The sequence below is a fragment of the Centruroides sculpturatus genome, unplaced genomic scaffold (assembly GCF_000671375.1).
Source record: "Centruroides sculpturatus isolate CEXI.00-Female unplaced genomic scaffold, Cexi_2.0 scaffold2224, whole genome shotgun sequence".
Lineage (NCBI taxonomy): Eukaryota > Metazoa > Arthropoda > Arachnida > Scorpiones > Buthidae > Centruroides > Centruroides sculpturatus.
This window is the reverse complement of record NW_019386352.1, coordinates 24,516-49,446: the sequence shown is the minus strand read 5'-3', so window position 1 is coordinate 49,446 and position 24,931 is coordinate 24,516. Positions and strand designations below refer to the sequence as shown.

General features: G+C 27.7%; 1 protein-coding gene across 1 annotated transcript; it reads left to right on the top strand.

Annotated features, from left to right (window-relative positions):
- Nucleotides 1-3,395: 3,395 nt before the first annotated feature.
- LOC111614654 (wings apart-like protein homolog) lies at nucleotides 3,396-24,504 on the top strand. The gene is made up of 8 exons (XM_023356018.1): nucleotides 3,396-3,460; nucleotides 10,704-10,859; nucleotides 15,283-15,416; nucleotides 19,741-19,852; nucleotides 19,928-20,215; nucleotides 21,657-21,768; nucleotides 22,037-22,152; nucleotides 24,395-24,504. Exons 4-8 carry the CDS (start codon nucleotides 19,766-19,768, stop codon nucleotides 24,473-24,475), a joined length of 684 nt encoding a protein of 227 aa, XP_023211786.1. The 5' UTR covers nucleotides 3,396-3,460; nucleotides 10,704-10,859; nucleotides 15,283-15,416; nucleotides 19,741-19,765; the 3' UTR covers nucleotides 24,476-24,504.
- Nucleotides 24,505-24,931: the final 427 nt, after the last annotated feature.

Sequence of the window (24,931 nt, the reverse complement as noted above, 5' to 3'; positions counted from 1 at the left end):
ATGATGTACAGGACAAGACACTAATAATTTGAGATTCAGATCGTATATTTTAAATTAAATAAATTAAAAATATGATTAAAAATTGCAGCCTGGAATTGTGATGATGCCACAATCATTTTTGCTTGTTTAAATTTAATTAAAATAGAAAAAAAAACATATTTCAAATGCATATATATATTGTAAAAATGTGTTGTTTATTTGCAAAAATTAACTCTTAGGTGTAGATTTTTTTTATTATAATTTTAAGTACATTTCAAATATCAAAGGTATCTTGTGTAAAGGTTACTCATTACCAGGTACTGGTTCAATATATATAATAGACTCACAAAAACCTTTAAGTGACCAATAAAATATTTAATTGAAAAAACAACAAACGTTTTCAACCGTATTTTTTGGCCTTCTTCAGGTTAAAAGTTCTGAGATTCGAAAAGCTGTTGTGCTTAAAGATTTAAAAGTTTTAGAACGTTTTGGAACATATCCAACTTGTGTATAAAATTCATTATGCGCATGCGTATCAAGCATTGCATAAACAAAAATATATTTTTAAAAATATTATTTTACACCCACATGAAACGGTGGAAAACACCTTAAATAGAGTTGTGAGGGTCTTCCCCTTCATAAACAAACTTCCAAGTTGTAGAAATATTAATTGCATCCTTATAGTTGATGCAGTTATTGCATAACCCCGCTTTATATATTTCCAGAGTTTCTAGCGTTTGTATGTGTTTCCTTCTGTGTGATAGTTTAATGATTTGCTCATTATGCAAGTCGGCACTTATGCCCAGGGTTGCAGCATAAGTTGATAGGGCAGTGGTGCATCTGTTATGATCAATGTCATATTTATGTTCGCATATACGCTTATCTAGAGACCATATCGTGGAGCCAATATATATACAAGGTCCCTTTGAACATTTATGACAACTGCAAAGACGACATAGATAAAAGATTTGCTCCAGGGGTATATTCTATCCCATAGATTTCAAAGGGGCCTTGTATATATTGGCTCCATGATACGGTCCCTAGATAAGCGTATATGCGAACACAAATATGACATTGATCATAATAGATGCACCACTGCCCTATCAACTTATGCTGCGACCCTGGGCATAAGTGCCGACTTGCATAATGCGCAAATCATTAAACTATCACACAGAAGGGAACACATACAATTAAATATTTTACTGGTCACTTAAAGGTTTTTGTGAGTCTATTATATCAAAGGTATCTTCTTAGCAGTTACATTGTATGTGAAATTTGTTTTATACCTAATATAAAGATCTGTTACTTGTCAGTAAAAGATACCTTTAATTCTAAAATAGTAAAAGTTTACTGGAAAATATGTTGAAAAAGTTGGAATTTTAAGAGAGACCCTATAATAATTAACAAGTATTAATAATTAATTCATTACCTTCCTGATTATATGCCTCATTTGTAAAATAATAGCTCTTTATTCAACTGAAAATAATAACTCAAAAATCATCATAATTTATATGAGAAATAAAAATAATCAAATTAAAATAAAACAAACTTCCAGTGAGCATATGAACACAAGTATAGAATCTGTGGATGAGCACTCTACCTCCTACAGCAGTTCTTACTGCTTGCTGACTGTCAAATGTTAAAGGTATTTTAGATTTCAATTTAAATAAGAAAATACTAATTTTCTCAAACTATCAATTTTCAGATGTACAATGGTGCTTTGTACTTTGAATTTGTTCCAAGAGTTTGTTTGAACTCTGAATTGTTTGAAGTCCAAATCAATTTCTGCCATTTGAAATAATGGAAGGTGAATTCATTCCTAGATCCTAAACAATACCCATTTCGATAAACTTAAACAGAAAATACACGTAACTTCAGGTAAAAATAACATAATTAATTGCCCAAAATAATAAATTAAAGCAAGAAAACAATAAATAAAATATGTAAATACTGTATAATAAAATTAAAACTGCATTTACCATGTCTTAGTAAGGAGTGGTGATGACCTGTTTCTTAAGATCACTATGCACCTTACTTGGCTTTCTCACAAATAATCCCTCTTTGAGATGAAGACATCAGTCAATTGCTTCTCATTTATTCACATTAGGAAGAGTTTTTTCCATCTCAGTAATACACAATCTCTCAGAGATGAATATTGTCACACCTTTAGCCATATTTGCTGCTTTTATTGCTTTTTTGTTCTTAATAATGGTGCACACTGTCTAGTTTAGAATTTTTACACAGGGTCACCAGATTTGTCAGTTTCATGCTTCATGAGTTCCTTTTTCACTTCAATAGTCAATACAACAACCTTTCTCTTCAGCTTCATTGCTTTCACACTCTTCTTAGATGTTATGGATAATAGGTAGGGGTTATATATATATAACCAAACAAACTAAAATAAAGTGAAAAAGTACTGAAAACACAAGTATAATGCAGGAGATGCTTTCACAGTCAGAGCAAGAGATGACTTTGGTACACAATAGATAGTGTTTAGTTAAGCGTATTTTTTTCACTGTGTGCCACAGTTCAAGCATAGAAGCATCATTCAAACTGCAGGTCAAATTTAGCATTCCAGAATAACCATGGCAAAGGCTGATCCAAATCTTTGAAATACATTTCTGAGTCTTTCCTTGTTAAATTTTATATTTTCATTAAAAATTAATATCATAATTGTCAGTATAATTATTTTTACTATTTATCAATTAGGATTATACTTATTTAAAATTGAAGTATTTAAATTTTTTTAAGAAACAGGTTCAAATATATTTGTTTATACTTTATTATCAGAAAAATTTTCAAATTATCCTGGTTCATTAGTTTTAGAATAATAGAATAGACTATACATACAAAATATAGATTTTATACTTGAATTTATTATCATTTGGATGATTCTAGAATAATTTCGTACTTTGAAGTGATTTGAATATTTTTTCTGGTTCTTTTTCTATAAATTATGTTATTAGATTTTACAATTGAATATGCTAAGAAAATTTCTTTCTATACATAGGATATATCTATTAATAGAATTTATTCTTATTGAATGTTGTTGTTATATAAAATATAAGCAAATACTTTTTAATCAACTTGTATCTTTTGATCTATTAATATATTTATTAGTAATGTTTTGAAATATAAATTTATTGCATGTGTCATTAAAGGAAGTATTGGTTGACAAGCTTTAAATAACTAATAATTACTGCTAGCTGACTGATACATTGATAAATCATTACTGATGATAATAAAAAGATTCCAGTTTCATAATGAAGTATTCATTACTGCTAAGAACAAGCTAGCATATAATAGAGAAATTTATATAATTTGGTGATTTGTTATGCATATAGTAATTACTAAATTTTATAAATAAAGATGATAAATTGTTTTTAATTATTATTATCACTTTTATTTTTAGAATAAACCAGTGTATAAATTGAGACATTGGCAGGAGACAGCTTCTGATGAGTTTTCAAATTCAGAAAAGGTAATAAATATTTTTAATTTTAAAAAATATATTATTATTTTTAAATTTAAGTTTTTTTAATAATTTTTTGGTGCTCAAATAAAATATTGAAAACTGTAATACATAACTACACCCAGCCCTGTTTTTTTTTACATGGTAAATATGTTTAAAAAAATTTATGTAAAAAAGAAGGTACTGTCTATGTGGAGAAATGGATTGGTTCCAGACCTTAAAAACCAGTAAAAATAATAAAATTAATTAATTATAATAGGATGTTTAAACAAAATATTTTAATTTTAATTAATAAATCAGAGAATGGATAATTGCAACTTATTTACTTAGCTAAATTTAATAAATTTATATTATATGCACAAATTTTAATTTGACACTCAATTAAATATCAAAATACCTGTAGCTTTTAATACCAAATAGCATACAAAAATTATTCTGTATTGAAAGAAATCAGAAGAAATGCAATTTACAAAAACTACTGCTGAATGCAGGGCCGGATCATCACAGACAAATGAGACAAATGTCTAGGGCCCAGTCAAACTGTTTATTTTGAAAGATATTGATGAAATTTTTAAAATTCTGCACACAAACATAGCTGATGGTGATTACAAGGACGTATCGATTAATACCATATTGCTAAAAAAAAATGGTACAGTGGTGACATTGATACTGAAGAATTGGACGAGGGATTGTTGCAATTTAAATTAATTTGCAAAAGACAAAAAATAACATTGCCATCTGATATGCTGCAATTTATAAAGAGCACAAAACTAGTATCAACATTTCCAAATATAGAAATATTGCGAATATATTTAACTTTGCCTATATCAAATGCATTTGGTGAAAGGTCATTCTCAGTATTAAAACGTGTAAAAAATTATTTACGAAACTCACTGAGTGAATCAAAATTAAATTCTTTGCCTGTTTTATACATCGAACAAAATGGTTTATATAATATTAATTATGATGAAATAATTGATAATTTTGCTGAATTAAAGACTAGAAAACAGAAGTTTTAAATAAAGTGTATTTATATTTATATACTTACTTTTTTAAACTATCTTGGCTTTTATTTAAATTATCTTTTTCATTATTCAATTTACCTTTTATGGGTAAAATATTATATTATTTAAATATTAACCAAAAAGGTTAAATTAAACAATTAATATTTTAATGTAATATTGTTATTGTATAACAACTTTTGTTAGACATATAATAAAATAAATTTCAATTTTTTTAAATTTATAAACAAACTGTTCAAACTTTTCTAGAAAAACCAAAATTTATTGTTGTATATTAAATATTTTTTATTAATTTGTTTTATATTTTTTGTGTGCTCTATTTCTTGTAGGGAGAGGGAGGGGACCCAGTAAGAAGAAAATGTCTAGGGTCCCAAAGTGGTTAAATCCGGTCCTGGATGAATGTATTTAAAGAATATTTAACACAACCTTTTTAGATATTTGATTGGATTCTTAATGTATAAGTTTAGTTCCAAAAAAAAAGGCTATAATCTAGCATGAAATGTTTGTTTAGTAAAAGTTTTCTGCTGGATATCTAAAAAGATTGTTATTCATTCTTAGAAACACATTCAAAAACAAATTGCCAAACTTTAAATTAAATGTTTTTTTGACTTCTTTAATCTAAATATATAAAATTACTTGTCCTGACTGGCTGATTGACTGAGTGATTCATTCATCATCACCCAGAGCAGACCACTGAACCTAAAGAGGTGAAATTTGGTACACAGTTAGGGTACGTCACAAAAATGCACACTAAGAAGGGATTTCTCAAAATTCCCCCACTGGGAGAGGATTAAGGCTTAACATGAAGAATGGCTTCTACTGTACTATTTTAGATGTGATTTTTTTTGTTTTCAACCATGTTTAGTCTTTGTTGAGAACTTAGGTGTAGTAAATTGATAACATTTCAGACATTGTTCTAAATATTTTTATATATTTTGATTTTTTAACCAAATGTTCAAACAATTTTAAATTCAAATTTGTTATTGCATATTGGTTCGATTATAGAACGATTGTAAACGTTCCAGAAAATTGATCAAATTGAAAACAATTCTTTTGATTCTCAGTAATTTTCATCATTCTCAGTGGTAGATGTTATATAACAATTACTATGGTTGTTGAAATACTGAATATAAATGGTGTTTGCTTGCAAAGTCGTGGGTAACAGCTAGTTGTAGCATAAATTTAGAATGAAAGACTGATGGTTGCTACACATATTGAAGTAAATCCTAAAAACAGTCAAATCTTAAAATTTACTTTTCAAGTGTGTATAGCAGCTTTTAAATTCTATGAATATTTTTTCTTAAAATTTAAAATGAAGTAGAAATTTTAAAAAGACAAATTTATTGGAACATGTTAGATTGAAACAAAGTTGCGTAAAAAAAATTATGTAAAATGGAGTTGGGTATAGTTAGCTTAATGTTTTTATTTCCAATAATGTTTAATTATTTATATATTAAAAAAAATTCTTTTATAATGGTTTTGTGTTAAAAATTTTTGTTAAAAAAGTGCAAAATTGCATGCTAATTTATTGTACTGCTCTTTTTAACAAACCCTATGAATACAAAGTCAGAAGGACTTAAGAATTGGTACTTTGTATTAACAAAATTTTTATTAACCAAACTCATCAATATTGAAATGTCTAGTCTTTCTCATCCACATGCCTCCTTTGCATTAATGTGGACTTTGCATAAACCAGTAATGTAATAATGGGGTGACATTTTAAGCTCCAGAATTGAAATAATAGTAAAGAAAACATACAATGTATTTATTAATAAATTATAGATTTAATTATTAAGCTGAATTGACTTATTTACTGACTTATTGACATGAATGTTTGAATAGAACCAGATATACAGAAAAATAAAATGGTACAGTCAAAATGAGATATTTGAGTACATTACCAGAAAAATCCAAATTCTCAGAAATTAGATATTATAAGGTGTCAACTTCAAATCTCATCTCCTCAAGTAATGTGATAGAATCTGGGCATGATTAATTTAATGTTAAGCAAAACTTGCTTATTTTTAAAGGTACTTTTTGTTATTAATTTAAATTACAATATTTTTTGTCTTGCCATTATTATTTGAAAAACTAATATTGTTTATATGTATAGGGTGTTTCTAACATAATTATCCATTTCTGTAAAAATGCATTTTAATACATCTATTTGTGTTATAAATGAATAAAACACATGAAAACTAACAAATACTGTATTAATATAATTCTACATATCAACACATAAATACCAACATTCACTAATAGCATGGAAAATCTTTTCCAAAATATTAGATGTAATCTTAGTTACTGCAACTATTGTTATCTGCTCCTTAAGTTGAATAATGTTGTTAATCTTAATTATGTACATCTCATCTTGCTACACAAAAAAATCTAGCTATATACAGTCAGGTGACTGTGGATCCCAAAATCTTGTTGAACCTCTTCTTATTCATCTTCCTGGAAAAGTTTCATGTAGGTAGTCACAGACAGTTGTTGCAAAATGGATGGAATGCCATTGTGTTGGAAGACAACAGAATTGATGATTCCATTGGAAACAAGTTGATGCACCAAAAACATTTGTATCATATCTAGGTAAATGTTGTCATTAATAGTGTTTTCAGCAAAAAAAAAAAGAGGCCATATACTTTGTGTTTTGTGATGTCTAACTAAACATTAACTTTTGGTGAATCTCTTACCCATTCCGAAATTTCATGTGAATGTTCAGTGGCCTAAATCTTATAATTATGTTTGTTAATATATCCACATGTATGGTAGGTTGATTCATCACTGAACAAAATGTTGCTCATTAGATTGTCTCTGTTTTCAGCTTTTAAAAGATTACAATACATTCTCATGGGCTGCATAGTCTTTTTTGTGAAGATTGTGAAGCATCTGAAGGTGATAACTACATTTTTTAAACTTGAAAAGTAGCATTCTGCAAAGAACTAAATGCGAAACACTAAACACCCTGCTTAGTCTTCTTGTTGATGCATGCAGGTACAATTGATTGCATCCTTGATGGATTATGCAGTTTTTTGATGATAGCAAAAGTCAACCTGTATATTTCTCATCATAAACACTCCATCTGCCAAAATTTGTTTACCAAACATTAGATTGCTGCTGTTGTTTGGTGATTTCTGGAATTTCAATAGTTGAAGTGTGTCTACAAGCTCTAACCAACAAAGAAGTGAATCAAGAGTTTATTAGAAAATTACTCTTGATTCACTTCTTTGTTGGTTAGACCTTGTAGACACACTTCAACTATTGATATCCTCTCAGAGGTCAGCACTCTTCATATTTATATCTATATATATATAACCCATTCAACGAGTGTCTGTCCTGTAACCGTTTGATAACGGACACTAGAGGAGCCCCTATTGTGTGTCATATTTCAAACATTTAAATTAACAATTTTAATTCTTATTATTCGTTTGGCCAATAAATTATTATTTGGTCAATATAACAATATAAATAATTCAGTATATTTGTAATAGGAATTTATTATTTCAGGGGCTTATATCTCTCGAAGGGTTGCGAGTAGGGGTATGGTTCCTTTGACTTTATTGTTAGTACAGGGGTCTACGGTTTGGGGGTTGCCACCTCTTCATTTGGAGGGTAAATCTTACCATTCAGACTTTAACAGAGCTGTAGAGCATATTGATAGGAACAAAAAAGTCAAAGGAACCGTGCCTCATGGAAATTTGTAAAGAACGCCCACTAGGGGGCATCCCAAGCTACTAGTAATTTAGAAAAGAAAGTTTTTTGTGGTAAAAATATTTTTGCTTGCATTGAGGCTTTGTCAGTTTTAATTATTAAAACAGAATGTTCTACACAAACTTTAAAAGTCATTCTAGAAATTTTCATTTTGGAATACAACTTTTAAAATTTGAGAAATGCTCTTTTAAATATTTAAAGTGTAAGTTCACTGGCCTGGTTGAGATTAGGGACTTAAAATCCCACTTTTCGGACACCACTGTAAGTTTGTCGATCTGAGGGGGGTTTCATTCCCTCTCGTCAGGATGGACTAAGGCCTACTTGTATGTGGGTGGCAGTTTTAGGAGACAGGAAAAGACAAGTGTTTCACAAAGAAACCATTTATTTTTTTGAAGATCATGCTTACGAATGATTAACAAGGTCCCAGATGTCGATGTCCTGACAGTTGGGTGTCTGTAGTGGTTTCCTTTTTGTCTTGCGATGGTGGAGTCTAGGGTGATGGTGAGTTAGAGTTCGAAGTAGTAAAGTAACACAAGATAGCAGCGAGCGGAAGCACCAAGAGAAGTGGGTGACAATCACAACAGGTGTACTCGAGAAGAAGTTCTTCTTCCTTGACTGTGGAGGTTTTATAATTTCCTTGGGATCAAATTATTTCTAATTGGTTGTGCTTTCCCTTCTATGCTCCTCTATTGGTCTTTCACCTGTCTCTAGGTGAAAATTGAGACCAACTCAGGCTGTGATAAAGGTCTGCCTGGGTTTATTTGACACTGTCCTTTCAACTATGATTGTCTTTATCGATGTTTATGATGCCTATGCCCTTTCTATTACATTTTTGTTTTGTTTTACTTTATTGCGTCTTAAATTTTAAATATTTTCCTTTTTAATTTTCTCTACCTAAAAATTTGTTTTTCCTGCTATTCTTTATGAGCAACAATGTCAGTCTGGTGTCGCCGACTCAGCACTTATATACAGTCGACCCCCCTATAAGATCATTGATTTTTCCATTTTATCTGAATTACATGTTGTACGAGTCACTTAGATTTTACAAATACGTGTGCCGGACTGTGAATGGCTCACATATTTGTAAAATCTAAGTGACTCGTACAACATGTAATTCAGATAAAACGGAAAAATCAATGATCTTATAGGGGGGTCGACTGTAACTTGTTTTCTTGTTGACTGTTTAACTGAATAAGTTTTACATTTTTTTTTACTATTCTCGGTGCCTCATAAAAGCAAAAATATATAAAAACTTAAATATAATGAATATAATAAAATAAATGATATAAATGCAATACCAAATAAATAAATATAATAAATAAAATAATATATAAAATATCAATACATAAACAAACAAAAAATTAGAAATTATAGAATTAAAATTTTTTTAAAAAGCAATAAAATGATTAAGTAGGAATTAAGTGCAGGCTTGGTACATCCTAGAGATGATTGGTTCATAGGAGTTTTTTGGAGGATGAGCAAGTTCTGAGCAGGAATAATGTGTGTTGTTTGTCCTGCATATCAAGGAAGCCCTCATTTCTCAATGGTTGAAAATTGCGATATTTAACCAGATCTGCCAATTTCATGGAACTTCTGTTTATTAAAACATCTCTTCTGTGTTCTGTAATTTTGCATTAGAGAGTGCACATGAAGTTGCTCAATATAATATAGCATAACATTGTTGGAAAAGACTGGGATTTTATACATACCAGAACGTTCAATCCATCATGTTCCATGAGTCATAGTCAGATGTTAAGAACCTTCTGAGGGAGAAACAAGTTCTGATTGCTGTATGAATGGGTAAAACACAAAATATTTGTGATGGGCCTTGAAAGAGTATGTCGTATTATGTTTCAATTAATTTGATTTCAATTTTAATTACGTAAATTGATTTTGGTTTTTTGTTTTGGTATAAAGACCAGAGTTTTAATTATTATTTTACTATTTTTAGTTTTAAATAACTAGCTACCTAGTATTAATATTATAATATCAATATATAATATTATGTTAAAAAAATTTTATTATTTAATTTAAGCATATTTAAACATGAATTAGTGGATGCCATTGGATACATTACATGAGTGTCAATTAATGTGGTTTTTATTAATTAATTTAATTTAAATTGAATTGTGACGTGTATCAAAAATCAGAAGTGGTATCTTATCTGCATGCACGTTGAAATTTAATTTGAGTAACAATATCATTATGGTTTATGTTGTGATGTCTAATGAAATGAGACAAATCTTGGTGCCACTACTGAATTGGTAGTCCTGTCGTTGATTGGTCGAGCCATCGACTTTAACATAGGAAGTATTGAAAGTTGACCATCGGTAACTGGCTCTGCCAAGTAGCTTGTTCAGAAACCAAGTTAACATATGGCAACCAGAACAAATATGGTGTTCAAAATTTTGTTTGTAAATGGGCATTCTTAACTTGAGATTTGACTGTATTTCTAAATTTAGTTTTATGAAATATAAGTTTGTTCAAATTTTATAAGAAAATATTTAAATTTTGTTTAGGAACCTAATGCAACTGTACCATCATTAGCTGATGATTTTGATGAAATTGAGAATTCAGAAGTATCTCAATGTTCAATATCAAAAGTTGTTCAGATTCCTAAAAGTTGTTCATCTGAAGCAGTTGTTTCAGTCAAGTGTCCAAAAAAAGTGAAGGAGGTAATAATTACAGTATTTACTTAACTATATATTGTTGAATATTATAAATCTATCATTATTTCATAAACTTATAATTGTATTTTATTATGTAAATAATCTGAACTTCTAAAATCTGTAATCATTTTATTAAAAATAAAATATAAGGTATAAGAAGAGACTATGAAAAGTATAAAAAGTACAGGTACAATTACTTTTGAAATATAAGTGTTCTTTTGTATCTCAAAAGTAATTGTATTTTTTTTATACTGTATCTTAAAATAATTTTATTAGTATATTTCAGTACTCACTTTTTTCTTAATCAGTAGCTAAGGTTTGTGCCATCCATACAAAAAACACAACATAATACATGTCAAACATAATTTGTGGTCTGAGCTAAGTTTGAAAAAAAGAATAATTGTTTCCAAATTTAAACCACACAACACAGTAGAGAGCTATTCAGTAATTGATATCTGATAGGAGTAAAAAAACTTTTTGGGGTTGAACGAGGATAAAGGATGTGTTTAAAGGTTATATATATATATAATTATGAATGTTTTCAATGATAATACATAACCAATTTTTTTCAAGTAAAAACAGAAAAAGGAAGACATTATTGCATATGCAATATATTGTATATGTTTTAGCTATGGAAACTTTATGACATTCCTTTTAATATTGACTATTTAATAAGACAAAGTGAATAGGGATCAAATTATAGTTTGATTTGCTTCTAAAATGTAAATACTTACATAGTTCCCAAATTTCAAACTATAAATTTCTTACATTCTAGGATAATAAGATTTTAATTCAAAAAATATATTTATTTTATTCCTTTTTCTATTTATACCTGAAAAATGTAATGCATTATCATTGAATGTGTTTATACTTATATAGCCAGGGTGGCCAAGCTCCTTGATAGTCCGAGCCATTTTTCAAAATTTGAAATTTTTCGCGAGCCGCAATTAAATACGTATTAAAAAGGTATGCAAAAAATTCCAGATTACAAATTATATCCATAGCAAGAGTGATACAAATTGTTTCTTCCAGAGCACAATGACAGTTTACAAATTCAAAATCGGTCTGGAGTCGGTTGATAACGGACGATTACGCCACTGTTTATGTTCGTTCGCGCAGTTTTCGATGAGTCATATCATTCTTAACTTGGACGGAAATGAAATTTGTTACAACGTTGCACTTAGTCTTTCATATTTGTTGTTAGTAATTTAAAAGACATTTTGAAACACATACGGAACAATAATAATTTTTTTAAATATAATAACACAAAAATGAAAAGGGAACTCGGGTACATTTATCGAGAGCCACAAATAATCCTTCAAAGAGCCGCAGGTTGGCCACCCCTGTTATATAGAGTATAATTGAGAGTAAAACTCTCAATCTATAATTGATCTCTAATCTATAATTTCACTTTCTCTAATTTGAATTATAGAGTTTTACTCCTATTGAATTATTTTTGTGCCTTAATATATTGCAAATTGGCATCCTTTATGCTTTTGTAATGATGATCTAAGCAGAGATAATGATCCAACAAATGAATTGTTAATGAAAAGGTTTATTTATGTAAAAAAAAGCAGGAAATGAGAGATTATTGCAGCAGACGGAAAAACAATTCAGTTAAAGAACATAGGCCAAAAAATGTTCAGTAAAGTATAATTCTATGCATTGTATCATTGTAAAACTTTGAGATTTGAAAAGCAGTACTTTATTAATACCACTATGGATTCTGTTACTAATGATTTCATCTGAAAGATTTTCTGAATAGTTGACATTTTTCAACAAATAATAAATTTCAGGATTTATCCAAATCCTGAAATTGAATATAATTAAGAAAAACAATTTTTTTTTTTTTATCTAAAGACATATTATCACTTCTAAAATAAATTGATATAAAGAGTTTCATTAAAACATAAAAATGCTTTTAAAAATATTTTTTAAATGACATTTTAATATTTTTAAGAAAAATCTCCAGTTTGACTTATTACATTTTTATCAATTTTTAAATGTAAACTTTCATATTCTTGGCATATTAATAAAATTTTCCTGTTTCAAATGCTTTTTATTGTATACTACAAGCACTCCTCACTTAATGACTGACATCTTTATTTCTACAACTAAGTTGTTAAGTGAACTGGTTAATAAACAATAATTATTTAATTTATTTTTGATAAAGAAATGGTGTAAAGGAATCTCCAACTTGAAAACTTTGTTTCAATTTTCATCTCTTACATAATGCAGAAAAATACTATTGGCAAAAATTATTTGTGTTGTACCAAAAACATTGAAGTTTATTTATTTAAACTTGCCATTCAGATAAATATTTTAATCATTGAATCCTTCAGAAGGTGGTAAAGATTCCAGAAATCATCACAGTTATCAACAGGGTTGTTAAGAGCTGAAGAAGGTAAGGGAGATGACTGCAAAGAAATGGAAGCTCTTGTAGGGCTTTACAGTAAACTTTTATAATTCTATTTTTTTCCTCTTTCAAGTGCTGCTACACTTCCAATTTTGTTGCCATTCCTTTGATTCTTTGTGCTTCAAGATGAAGTCATGCTCTTTCTTTTTGCTATGTCCTATACTAAGGGGTGAATAATAAAATACAAATTTATAAATGAAATATGTAGTCTTAGAGATTGCAAATGTAAATACTATAGTAAATACTGATTGACTATGGGAACAAGACTAAGACCACAAAATGAGATTCCCTACACTTGAGAGCTGGTCATAAGTCTGAGTGGTCATTAAATAGGTAGGTCATTTAGTAAAGAATTGATACATCAAATTACCAATGTTATCACATAATAACATGCATCTTTCAGTTTCTACCTAAGCCTAACTTTCTTTTTGATGATTAGTATGTTCATTGATTATTAATTATGATTAGGGTATTTTTATTATGTTTAATAAAAAAAAATATGTTTGAACTTTAAAGAATAATATATATTTTAATTATTAATGTAGAATTTTAATTGAATTGTCTTTTAATAAGAGTAAAATATATTCTTTTGTAAATAAATTTTGAGTTTGTTGTAGATCATATGAGACTACATTTTGCAATGAAAACATTTGTAATTTATCATATTATATGTAATAAGTTGAAGTTTAAATAATAATTAGTATATTTTTTTAAATTAATATATGAAAAAAATTATTACATTTGATAGCAAGTAATACTTAATGAAATAAAGTAAAATATTAAAAATACTTATAGTGTTTAAATGTGATCACATCTTTCTGTCTTTGACAGTGAAATATGAACTTGATAATTAAATATCAAAAAATTGTTTTATACTGCTTAGTGAATTAATGAAAAAGTCACTATATTTAAGAAATTAAAATATTTATTATTATTTGCATGTTTTATCAAAAATTTATTGATATAATAATTCTCAAATAACATTGATTCCTTTATTACATTGTATAAATTACCAGAAATTCAAATTTTAAGTATTTAAAAAGTAATATTTATTAGCTAGAATACAAGCTGGTGCAAAATTAAAGAAGAAAATTAATTTAAAAAAAATTATGCTTTATTTTAACCCTTTAAGTTTTTTTGTATTTTTGTATATATGGAATATAATATCTGACAAATGTGCACCTTGAGCATTAATACCAAGTTGGGCTCTTTTTATAGCATTTTAATTACATTTTGCAATATTTCAGTGATGTTTGGAGAAATATTTTTAGGTAACATCATGTTTTTAATATTTGCAGTTGTGATACGTAGACAGGATACTATATTTTTATTGTTCAAATAATTAAATTTGTCTAAAATTTTCTGCATTACTTAAGACAGGCAGAAATTTTAATGAAATATTCAGATTTAAAAAGAGAGTGGGCATTTAAGCAGATTTCATGATTCCATTAGAAGTAAGAAAAATAGTACAATGCTGTAGACATACAAAATTACAATTTTATTGTGTTGAATAACAAATTATTTCCATTCTGTCTGATGTTTATTATAGTCCATTACACATTCAAACAAGTTATTCAAAATTCCAAAGAATAATTCATAATGCTCAAAGACTTTAGTATGCCTCTTAATGTCTTGACGGTTTTGTTCCAGTTCTTTAAGATCTGATGATGGGATGTGTAATTTCAAAAAAAAAATGCTTAATCTGAAAATAATCTCAGATTATTTCCTAGCATCACACTATTCTCCTTAAAAAATAAAAATATATTCAAGTTTAAATTTACATAGTTTATTACTTATTTATAATATAATCTAGCCATCTACATATAAAAGAAACTTTTGTTGGAACCCTGAAAGATATCTTAGAAAATTCATCTGGATCAAAAAATTACATATTATTCTCTAAACTTCCAAAGAATTATTCTGTAGTTATTTTAACTGAATACTTGGATTATATATATTATATTTTTAATATAACCTTATCTTCAATTAAATTTAATTAAATAAATTTTTTAGTTGTATACAGTTGTGAAAAATGTGAAGCAAGCTTATCAGTGTCATGAATCTGGAGAAACACAAGAGTTTAATGATGATGTAGAATATTTATTGGAAGGCTTACAGATTGCTAATGTTGGGACCAGATGCTTAAGGTCTGTTAATATTTATTAATTATTCTTTCATTTTATTAATTAAAGACTAAATTTCAAATCTACCCTAAATAATTTTTTTTAATAATGTCAAAAAAATTATCAGTGATTTGTTTTATATGTAAGTTGTCTCTTGCTAAGTATAAGAATTATTTTTGAAAATATCGGTAATACATTACAGGGTGTCAAATAAGTCACTAACAACTTTGATTAAGGATAAAAATCAGGAATTTGTTGCATTGACATAAAACTTGCTGAGAATATTATTGAGATAGCTCTAGAAAAAAATATCCATTGGATTGAGGTCCGGGGAATAAAGTGGCCATGAAATTCCTCCTCTGCTGCTTTCTGGTAACCCTTTAGTAATCACCCATGATCCAAAATATGACTGAAAATCTAATTGATATTTGTTCAGATATAACCTTTTCTGAAGATGAACTTGAATTGATGTCCTATAGGTTGTAATGATTGTATTATATTAAAGTAGCAGTTCGAATCCTTGTGTTGCAAAAACACAAATTTGTACATTGAAGATCTGATAGAAGAACTATCAAAGCGGGATTTCTTTCTGCATAACAAACTAAAAAAAGAAATTATTTTTCATGTAAAAGAGAGATGAACTATTTACTCTGATATTTTAATGTATCTACATCTATGTAACCCAGAAGAATTGAACAAATATAAGTCTCACAAAATATCCAATAATGTTAAGGAAAATACAATTTTGAATGGAATTGTAGGGATAATAAAGCACTTATCAGAAAATGAAAATGAATCAGGACTTGAGGATATCACTGAAATTAGTTCAGACTCAGATTCTGATGAGAGGTATTCATTGCTTACAACACCATCAACTTCTCACGTCGACAGGAGAACAAAGTTATACTCTTTGTTCACATAGAAAAGGCAAATTTAACAATGAAAGAGAAGTTGGAATGAGCATAGACACTGATAACAGTAATATAAGTAAATTTAAAAGTGTGAAAGATATAGTTAAGAAAGAAATGAATTATTTCATAGAGCTTAAAAAGATTTTAAATGCTCTAATGACAGTACGTCCAACTATTGATTCCGAGAGAGTTTTTTCTAATGCACCTGCTATATGTACAAAAATTAGATCTAGGTTAGACAATGAGAGCCTAAATGTATTATGTTTTTTAAGAGCCTACTTTCAATTAATAATCAGTATTATTGCAATGTCTGTTATAGCATAATAATTGCTATTACAAGAATATTGTTTGTCTAAACTGATAGAATACTTGAAAATAAATGGTTGTTCAATGATTGTCAGTAATACAGTTTTATTTTAAATTATTTGTTAATACAAATTTACTGATAAATTACCAATAAACTGGTAATTCCAAATATAATTACTGAATTACTGGTAATGTAATATCCAGTAAATTGGCAATCACTAGTCCTGGCCTCATCATCATCCTTTACACTGCCTGTTTTTTCAAATTTCTTGATTAAATTGGTAACTGCACCTCTCGTTGGCTTTGGCGTGTTTTTGAAAGTTGTCAACTATGTCCACAGTAGCACTGTAGAGTTTTCATCACGTTTGTACCAATGTTTAACCAAAATAATGTGTTCATCCACTGAATATTTGCTCGTGTTTAAATTTTTCTAAAAATTGGCACATCAGCACTAAACAATTACCTTTGTTTACAAAATAGCAGCTGCAAGACATCAGTGCTCTCAGACAGGTGGTCAAAAAGTTGTCCTCAATCAAAGTTGTTAGTGACTTATTTGACACTCTGTATAAGTAATTGGAGAATTTATAAAATAAGAATAAAAATAAACACATTTATAAAAGGTCTTTAATTGAATTTCAGCAAGATTTAATTTGAAATAAAACTTTTGAACTAATGTTTTCAATTTACAAATGGAGATCTTAGTCCAAAAGTTTCATTTAGAATTAAATCTCACTGGAATTCAGTTAAGGCTCTTTGATAGACATGTTTATTGCTGTATTATTCCAGTCTCCTAACTGGTATTTAAACTCTATTAAGAATATGTGAAATTAATGCAAAATAAAATTTTCTTTTAATACTACTAACAGTATAGGTTAAAATGAGAAATAAAACAAAGCCTGGATAATAAAAATGCAAAATTGTCAAAACATTAGGTTAAAATTTATTAAAGTTTTAATTGTACGGCATGGTCCTGATTTACAAGAATATCTTGTTCTTGAAATCAAAATGTTGAAAATTGGGACAAGTTTGTGTATTATTCATTATAGTTTAAATTTTAGGTTCATTCAGTCCTGATATATAATGCAAAATAGACACATGAAAAATTTTGTAAATATTTTTTAAATTTTATAACAGTACAAATGAACTGGGTCTGATTGTAATAAAAAATATTCACAAAACCTTTGTATCTCCAGTTGTAGTTTTTTAATTAGTGACTAACATTTTTTGATCTTAATTAAACAGATTTTTTTCAGGTCTGAATACACAATCAAATTAAAATGTGAAATAGAACATACTAGTTTAAAAAATTGGAACAACCAGTAAACAAATATATAATGTAAATAGATATAAAATAGAATAGAATAAAAATAAAAACAAAATATCAGCAACATTTTTTTAAAATGATGAAAATTAAAATATTATTTAAATTAAATATAATGCACAGTGTTTTATCCATGTTTATCATCACTTGGTGGGGGTAATTGTTTTTCACATAAATATTGCCATGCTGTAGGTAGAGGCTGTTCTTCTTTAAAGTTGATGTTATTTGTTTTTATTACTGAATTATGAATTTTCACTGCCTTGAAGGTTTGGATATGTTCTATGTTGTGGCATTGTTTGATACAGTAGAACATCGGTTAACTGAAAGCGTTCCAGTCGGCAAATTTAAATTTCCGCTGTGGCGCTGCAATATTTGGCTATGTCTTGGGCTACTCCAATATTATTTTTGTTGGTGTGTGTGTTTTAGCTGGCAGCACTGGTGCAACCATGAGAGGATATTAAGGACACGCCAGGATTTGAACAAATTTCAACATGGGATAGGTTAATATATTTTTTTGTACATAATTGATTATCCGAAAAACCAATTATCCAAACAACCCCAGTCCCGAATTGTTTTGGATAATTGATGCTTTACTGTAATAATACGTGTGTTGTCGAAGTCTACTTTCACATTCTGTTCGGAGGCAAATTTGACAAGGAAGGTGGTTAGCTGTTCTTGCTTAATGTCATATCTGTGTTCCTGTAAACATTTATGAAGTGAGTGTAGTAGTGCTGATGTATTCGAGGTATCTATTGTCTATCATCAGTACTTTCCTGGAGCTCTGCATATGTTCTCTTTGCCTTTCTCATTGTGCAATATTTTGTAAATAGTAGGCAGGCATTTATATTATATGCTAATGTTGCTTTTTTCTTTTTTGCTATTTGTCTGTAAATACTTTGTAATGCATAGTTGTAATTGGCCACTAGATAATCATTGTTAGTGTCAATAGCCATACAGCACAGATATAGAAAAAACTTAATACACAAGCTTGCTAAGCTGTTTTACATTAACCACTTGCAACCTCACTCTAATAACACTCAATCTAGTAACACTAATTGAAAAACTACAACTGGAGATACAAAGGTTTTTCGGACATTTTTTTTATTAAAGATTTTTTTAATTATTCTACATTTTTGGGCATATGGAGTGTCAAAACATCAAAAAATGCAAAAATCCAGGAATCAAAATTTGATCAATCATTACACTTTTCCTATGTTATATTCTATAACAGTTAGGAAAGTAAAATAATTGTGAAATATAGACTCAAGTTGGTTGACTCAGAATGAGCAAAAAAATTTGCCAATATCAATACCAACTTCTCCTACACTGATGACTCCTGCCATCATCAATTCTGACTCTAATACCAACTCCCCTGACCTGAAAATATGATCTTTCTCCAGTGCTGAAAGTAAATGAAACATTTATTTATATTTGTGCATCATATGCATAATCTTGTTAAGATATTGGTCATATTAGTGCATGTATCATGAAATTCTTTTACAGGAATTTTAATACTTTTATAATTTTACTATTATGTAAATTATTATCGGCAGTTTCAGTTGAAGTCAACTGTAGGGAGGGTAAAAACTCTGACTCCAGCAGTAGCCTTCAAGTAAAGGTCTGTTGTGAGGTGTATACTTTGGTCTTTGTGGAACTTTTTCATCAATGTGGACTTTTTAATTGTTCTTTGTATTAAAATACATTTTATTCGTATATAATATATATTACATATTCACATATACTTACTTTTTTACTTTACTTGCTTATGCTATTGTGCATTTTTTTTAGTGTTTTGATTTATTTATTTCAGTATATTAAGTCTTGCATCAAAGTGCATGGGGTCAGCCTTCCGAATTCACTTACGTGCCCATGGAACAATTTCCAAAATATTCAGTGCCTTAAAAGATGCTCCTTCAAATACTGTAAGTTAAAATTATTTGATAAGAATAAGTAACTTTATATTCTTTATAACTGTTATATTTATTTTAATTTTCTAGAGTTTATCATTGTGCACAGCTACATTGATGTTTGTTCTTAGTGAAGATAAATTAACAATGGACTTAGAAGCAAGTACTCTGTCTTTAATGCTTCAGCTCTTAAAATCAGACCCACAACAAGACCATTCATTAAACTGGAATGAAGTTAAATTGTCTAATGCCAATGATAATATTGATGGAAGTTTACCATCTGCTTTACAAGAAAAACACAGAGAAAAAGTAAGACAGTTGGTTGAGCAAATACAACAACGAGGACATGCAAAACATCTCAGCTTAGATAACTTAAATGTAAGATTTTTGTTCTAAAAATTGAAATTTGGTTTATAACTTAAATTACACTATAGATTTTTGTTAAATGTAAATATATCTTCACCAGTATGTAATAAATATTCTAGAATCATGTAGCAAAATTTTAATTTTGGAAACTATATTTTTGAAGTTTCAAAAATATAGAGAACTGTAACAGTCTGATGTCTGTGTTATGTCTCACTGGTAACAGTTATAATTGTGTATTTAATAACATTTTACCTGACTTTTTGAATGGGACCTTTATATAGACATGGATAATTTGGCAGTACTTTATGGCATTTATAGTTATTCATACATGTATAATTTATATTTTGCATCTATCAAATAAACAATAATGAAATAGAAATAGCATTTTGGATTCAGTTGAAGTAATAACTTTTTTGAATATTAGGTCAACTGATTAATTTGTGCTTTAATTAGATAACTAAAATTAAATTAGAAATAAAAATTTGTGTTATTATTAAGTTGATTTATTGCAGTAATGAAATACAGAATTGTCATTATTTCATTACTGCATTACTGAATTTCAAATGGTATAATTTCAAACCTGAAGCAGGTTTATAAAATGAACCAACATAAAACATTTGTTATACAAACTCTTCATATTGGAAAATTATGTAGGTGTTGATTTTCTTACTAGTAGATATAACATCTTTTATTTACAATAACACCATTTCAGCCTTATTTTAAAAAAAAATATTTTTATTTAATAAATGTCATATTTTCAACCATTATTGCTTTCTTAAAATAATTAATAAAAATTTAAAATTGCATTTGTTTGGTTTAATTATAGTAAATAACAAAATAGTTATAAAAATTTTTTTACCAAAAATTAATTTTGTTAATTTTAATTTAATCTACAAATGCTAATTATTTAAGGTTATTATATTTTCTAGTTAAATTCCATATAGACTAATAACATATAGAAATGTTACACCTCTTTTATATCTGTTGTTTTAATGGTCATAGTCTTTCTTAGAAACCACGTAAGAGACATAACATTTTTATATTATTAGTCTATGTGGAATTTAATTAGAAGATAACATGATTATAAATCTGTTCCTTAAAATTATTTGATTTTGGAAATTTATAATTACTTAAGATTTATATTATACTGAAAGATACTGTGGAAATGAATAAGCAATGTGTAAAAATTATTCAAGTGCAAAAAGTCAGAATTATTTGAAATAGATTGAATGCTTCTAATTTAGCAGAAGAATTCCAGACATAATATAATCAACAACTCATGTTATGTAGAGAGAAATTTTTATCAGTAAAATTATCTGATTCTTGGTAAATTTAAAAAATCAGATAATTTTTTTGAGAGTGATATGAATGATTTTGAGTTCAATAGTATTTTAAAATGTTATCATTTAAAATACAATATTAGCATTTCAGAATGTTTGTATTTATTTTCCAGACGGGTAATTTGGCTTTGGAAACACTGTTAACTTTAAGTTCTAGAAGAGCTGGTGAATGGTTTAAAGAAGAACTTAGAAGTCTAGGTGGTATGGATCTTCTTGTAGACATAGGTATGTTACAGTATATTTAGAAAAATATTGATGTAGAATCATTCAAATAAAATTTTGGTTTGGTTCATTGAAAGTTCATTAAAAAGGAATATTAATAGATTTTTATTGGAAATTATAACATCAAGTATGAAAAGTGGTAAAATTGAATCAAATTATTTGAAACAGTCTATATAAATTATAGAAAATGTTTATTATTGTTTTTATCTTTATTTCAACAATTAATTTAATCATTATTAAATGTATAATTAATAAACATTAATAATTTCAGCAAGTGCCTGTGCAAATCATCTAAACTGTAATGAACTGAAATGTATAAGCTATCCATCTGATATTCATCTTGACAAATTGCGTAAAATAGATAGGAGTTTAAGAGTTCTTGAGAATGTAAGTATTGGAAAAATTTTTTTTAGAAAAATAAAAATTAAAACTACAGACATACCTGCAGAATATCATCCAATTTAAATTTTCCTGATAAAATATCTCCTAGTTTTTATTATTCAAACTTTATAGGATTTACATTTAAATCTGTATTTTATTCAATGTTTATATAAAGAAAATCTATAATTACATCCTAAAAACTCTAGAATTTTTCTATACATTGCTTTATTTAAAATGTATTAATTTACATTCCAAATACAATTTGTAGAATGTCAATCAAATGATAAGGTCAAATTAACTGTCAGATTAGAACTTTGCTAATTAACTAGCCAAGTTGTTGGCTTTATCACTTAATTATTAGAATCATGTATAGATGTTTTGAAAAGTGTCTTAACTTTCTTGAATCTTCGGTTCTCTATCTTACTTGGTGAATAACAGTTCATTACAAGAAACTGTCTTGTTTTTGTAAATATTTGCCTACTTTTTTCTAACTGATTTTTTTATTGTTGTCTGTTTTACTGTCATATTGTAAAAGTAATACAGTGGGTGATCAGTTAACGAACATAATCCGTTCCAAGACTTTATTTGCTATCCGAATTGTTCGTTAACCGATTATCGATTTACCATAGGTTTCTATGGGAATTTGATTAATTTGTTCTGGAGACCCCAAAAAATAAAAAATATATACTTTCTTACTACATTTATTCATATGTAATAATAAAAATACATATATACAGTACACGATCTTGCATTTTTATTAGTCATGTTTTTTCCGTTTGTGGGGGTTAAAGAATCTGTCCAATGTCGATTGCTTTTCTGTCTTCTTCATGATTTTTTAGAAGTAATTAATAGCATTGTAATTGTAGAGATCCCTATGCCTATTAACCTCATCCTGGTTTAGATGTCATTTTAAGACCGTTGTTCTGACATCCTCCCACTTCTTCAAAAGATCTTTAATAGCAAATATCAGCATAAATCCGCATTTTCAGAAGAAAACGTAAAAGAATTGTTTCTGTCAGAAATATAAAAGGCTGGAATTACAAGGGAAAGTTTCAAAGTTTGGGGAAATACTATCCGATCAGTATATACTGGGTAGAATGTCGATGTTGCCGTCTCCTGCACTCTGAAAAGTTTTGAATTGTTGCCTGAAGACAAAGGAAGACCAATTGGTATTTGTTATTTTACGTTGCTTCTTCTTGTGTTTGTTCAGTGAAGTGTTCCTTATCTGAACATGTGTTTGTTGTCTGATCATAAAAATCTTTTGCGAAAGTGTTCGTTATCCAATTTGTTCGTTAACTGATCACCCACTGTACTTAAGATGGCTTGCATTCTATATATGCTGCTGCAAATAAAGCAGCAGTTTATTACCAATTGTATTGTTTGGTAATCATGATGCAATGCTTTAAGTACTTTATATTGTAATATGACAGTTTGTTACTTATATATAAATGTTTACTCTGTTTTAGTTATATTTTAGGTTAGAGATTTTAATTTGACATTGTAACAAAATGTAATTTTTTCCATTTAAAATAATGGGAAATAGGCACTTGGTTAAGATTTTTATACAAAACTTTGATTTCAGAAATGGATTACTGATGTATAGCAAGGGGTGTCTGTATTTTTATATTTTTAAAAATATTGATTGAAAAATTTTTATGAATTATTTTTATAAATATAAGAATTATTATTAGATTTTTAAAATCTTTCTTAGTAGAAAATAATTTCATAATGTCATGTACCAGATTTATTCAAATAATTGTTATGACTATTATTTTAAACTATGTATTTTCTCTGAGGTTATTTCCTTTGCACATAGTCATTTGATATCCATTATTAATAATGTATTTAAATATGAGTATTTAATTATGAAAATGTTGAGTTTTAAAACAAATTGTACTTGAAATGACAACTGTTAATAAGATTAATATGAAAAAATGTGTGACTAGTTAAATACTTTTACTATATACAAATATAAATATCCAAACCGAATAATTATATATTAAAGGCAAACAATTGCTGAATTGTATTGGGCTATATTTAATTAATGAGATCTTATATCTTATAAATTAGTATTGATATTATATATTTGTTCATTTCATGGAACATACCTACCAATTAGGTTATTTATTTAAAATAATCTTAGCAAAATTAAATATTTTTTGTAATTTTATCTATATATGAGAAAGTTAATTCATAAAATGATTTTGATGATTTACAAAAATCATAATTTTATTTATGTTTTTTATAGGTGACTTATGGAAATTCAGAAAACCAAAGCTATCTTTTGAGTTACAAGAATTCTTTATTAGTAACTACCTGTGCAAGGTAATATTTCTTTCCACTATAAAAGTTTCTATTTAATTTATTGTAATTTCAAAATTACAGAGTATAAATAGAAATTTTATGTAATTGTGTTTTCTTTATATTGTTTAGAATATTGGACTATTAAAAAGAATGAAATTAACTTGTAATTTTTAAATTGTTTTTTTTCTTTTGCTGTTAATAAAATTTGAAATTTTGTTATTTTTTTAATGTTAGAACTAATCATACTAAATCATATAGGCCTAACTTAGTATTGCTTTACCAAACACACGTAATTTTATTTCTGATAAAATGTTACTAAATTAAAACAACCTGGTAGTTATTGCTCAGTCAGTATTGTACATATGTGGTACAAATGTTCCTACATTTTATGTTAAATTTTCACATAATTCTGCATAATAACATAATGACCAACAGAACATGCATATTGCATTCTTACTTTATCAGACACTCCAATAGTGTG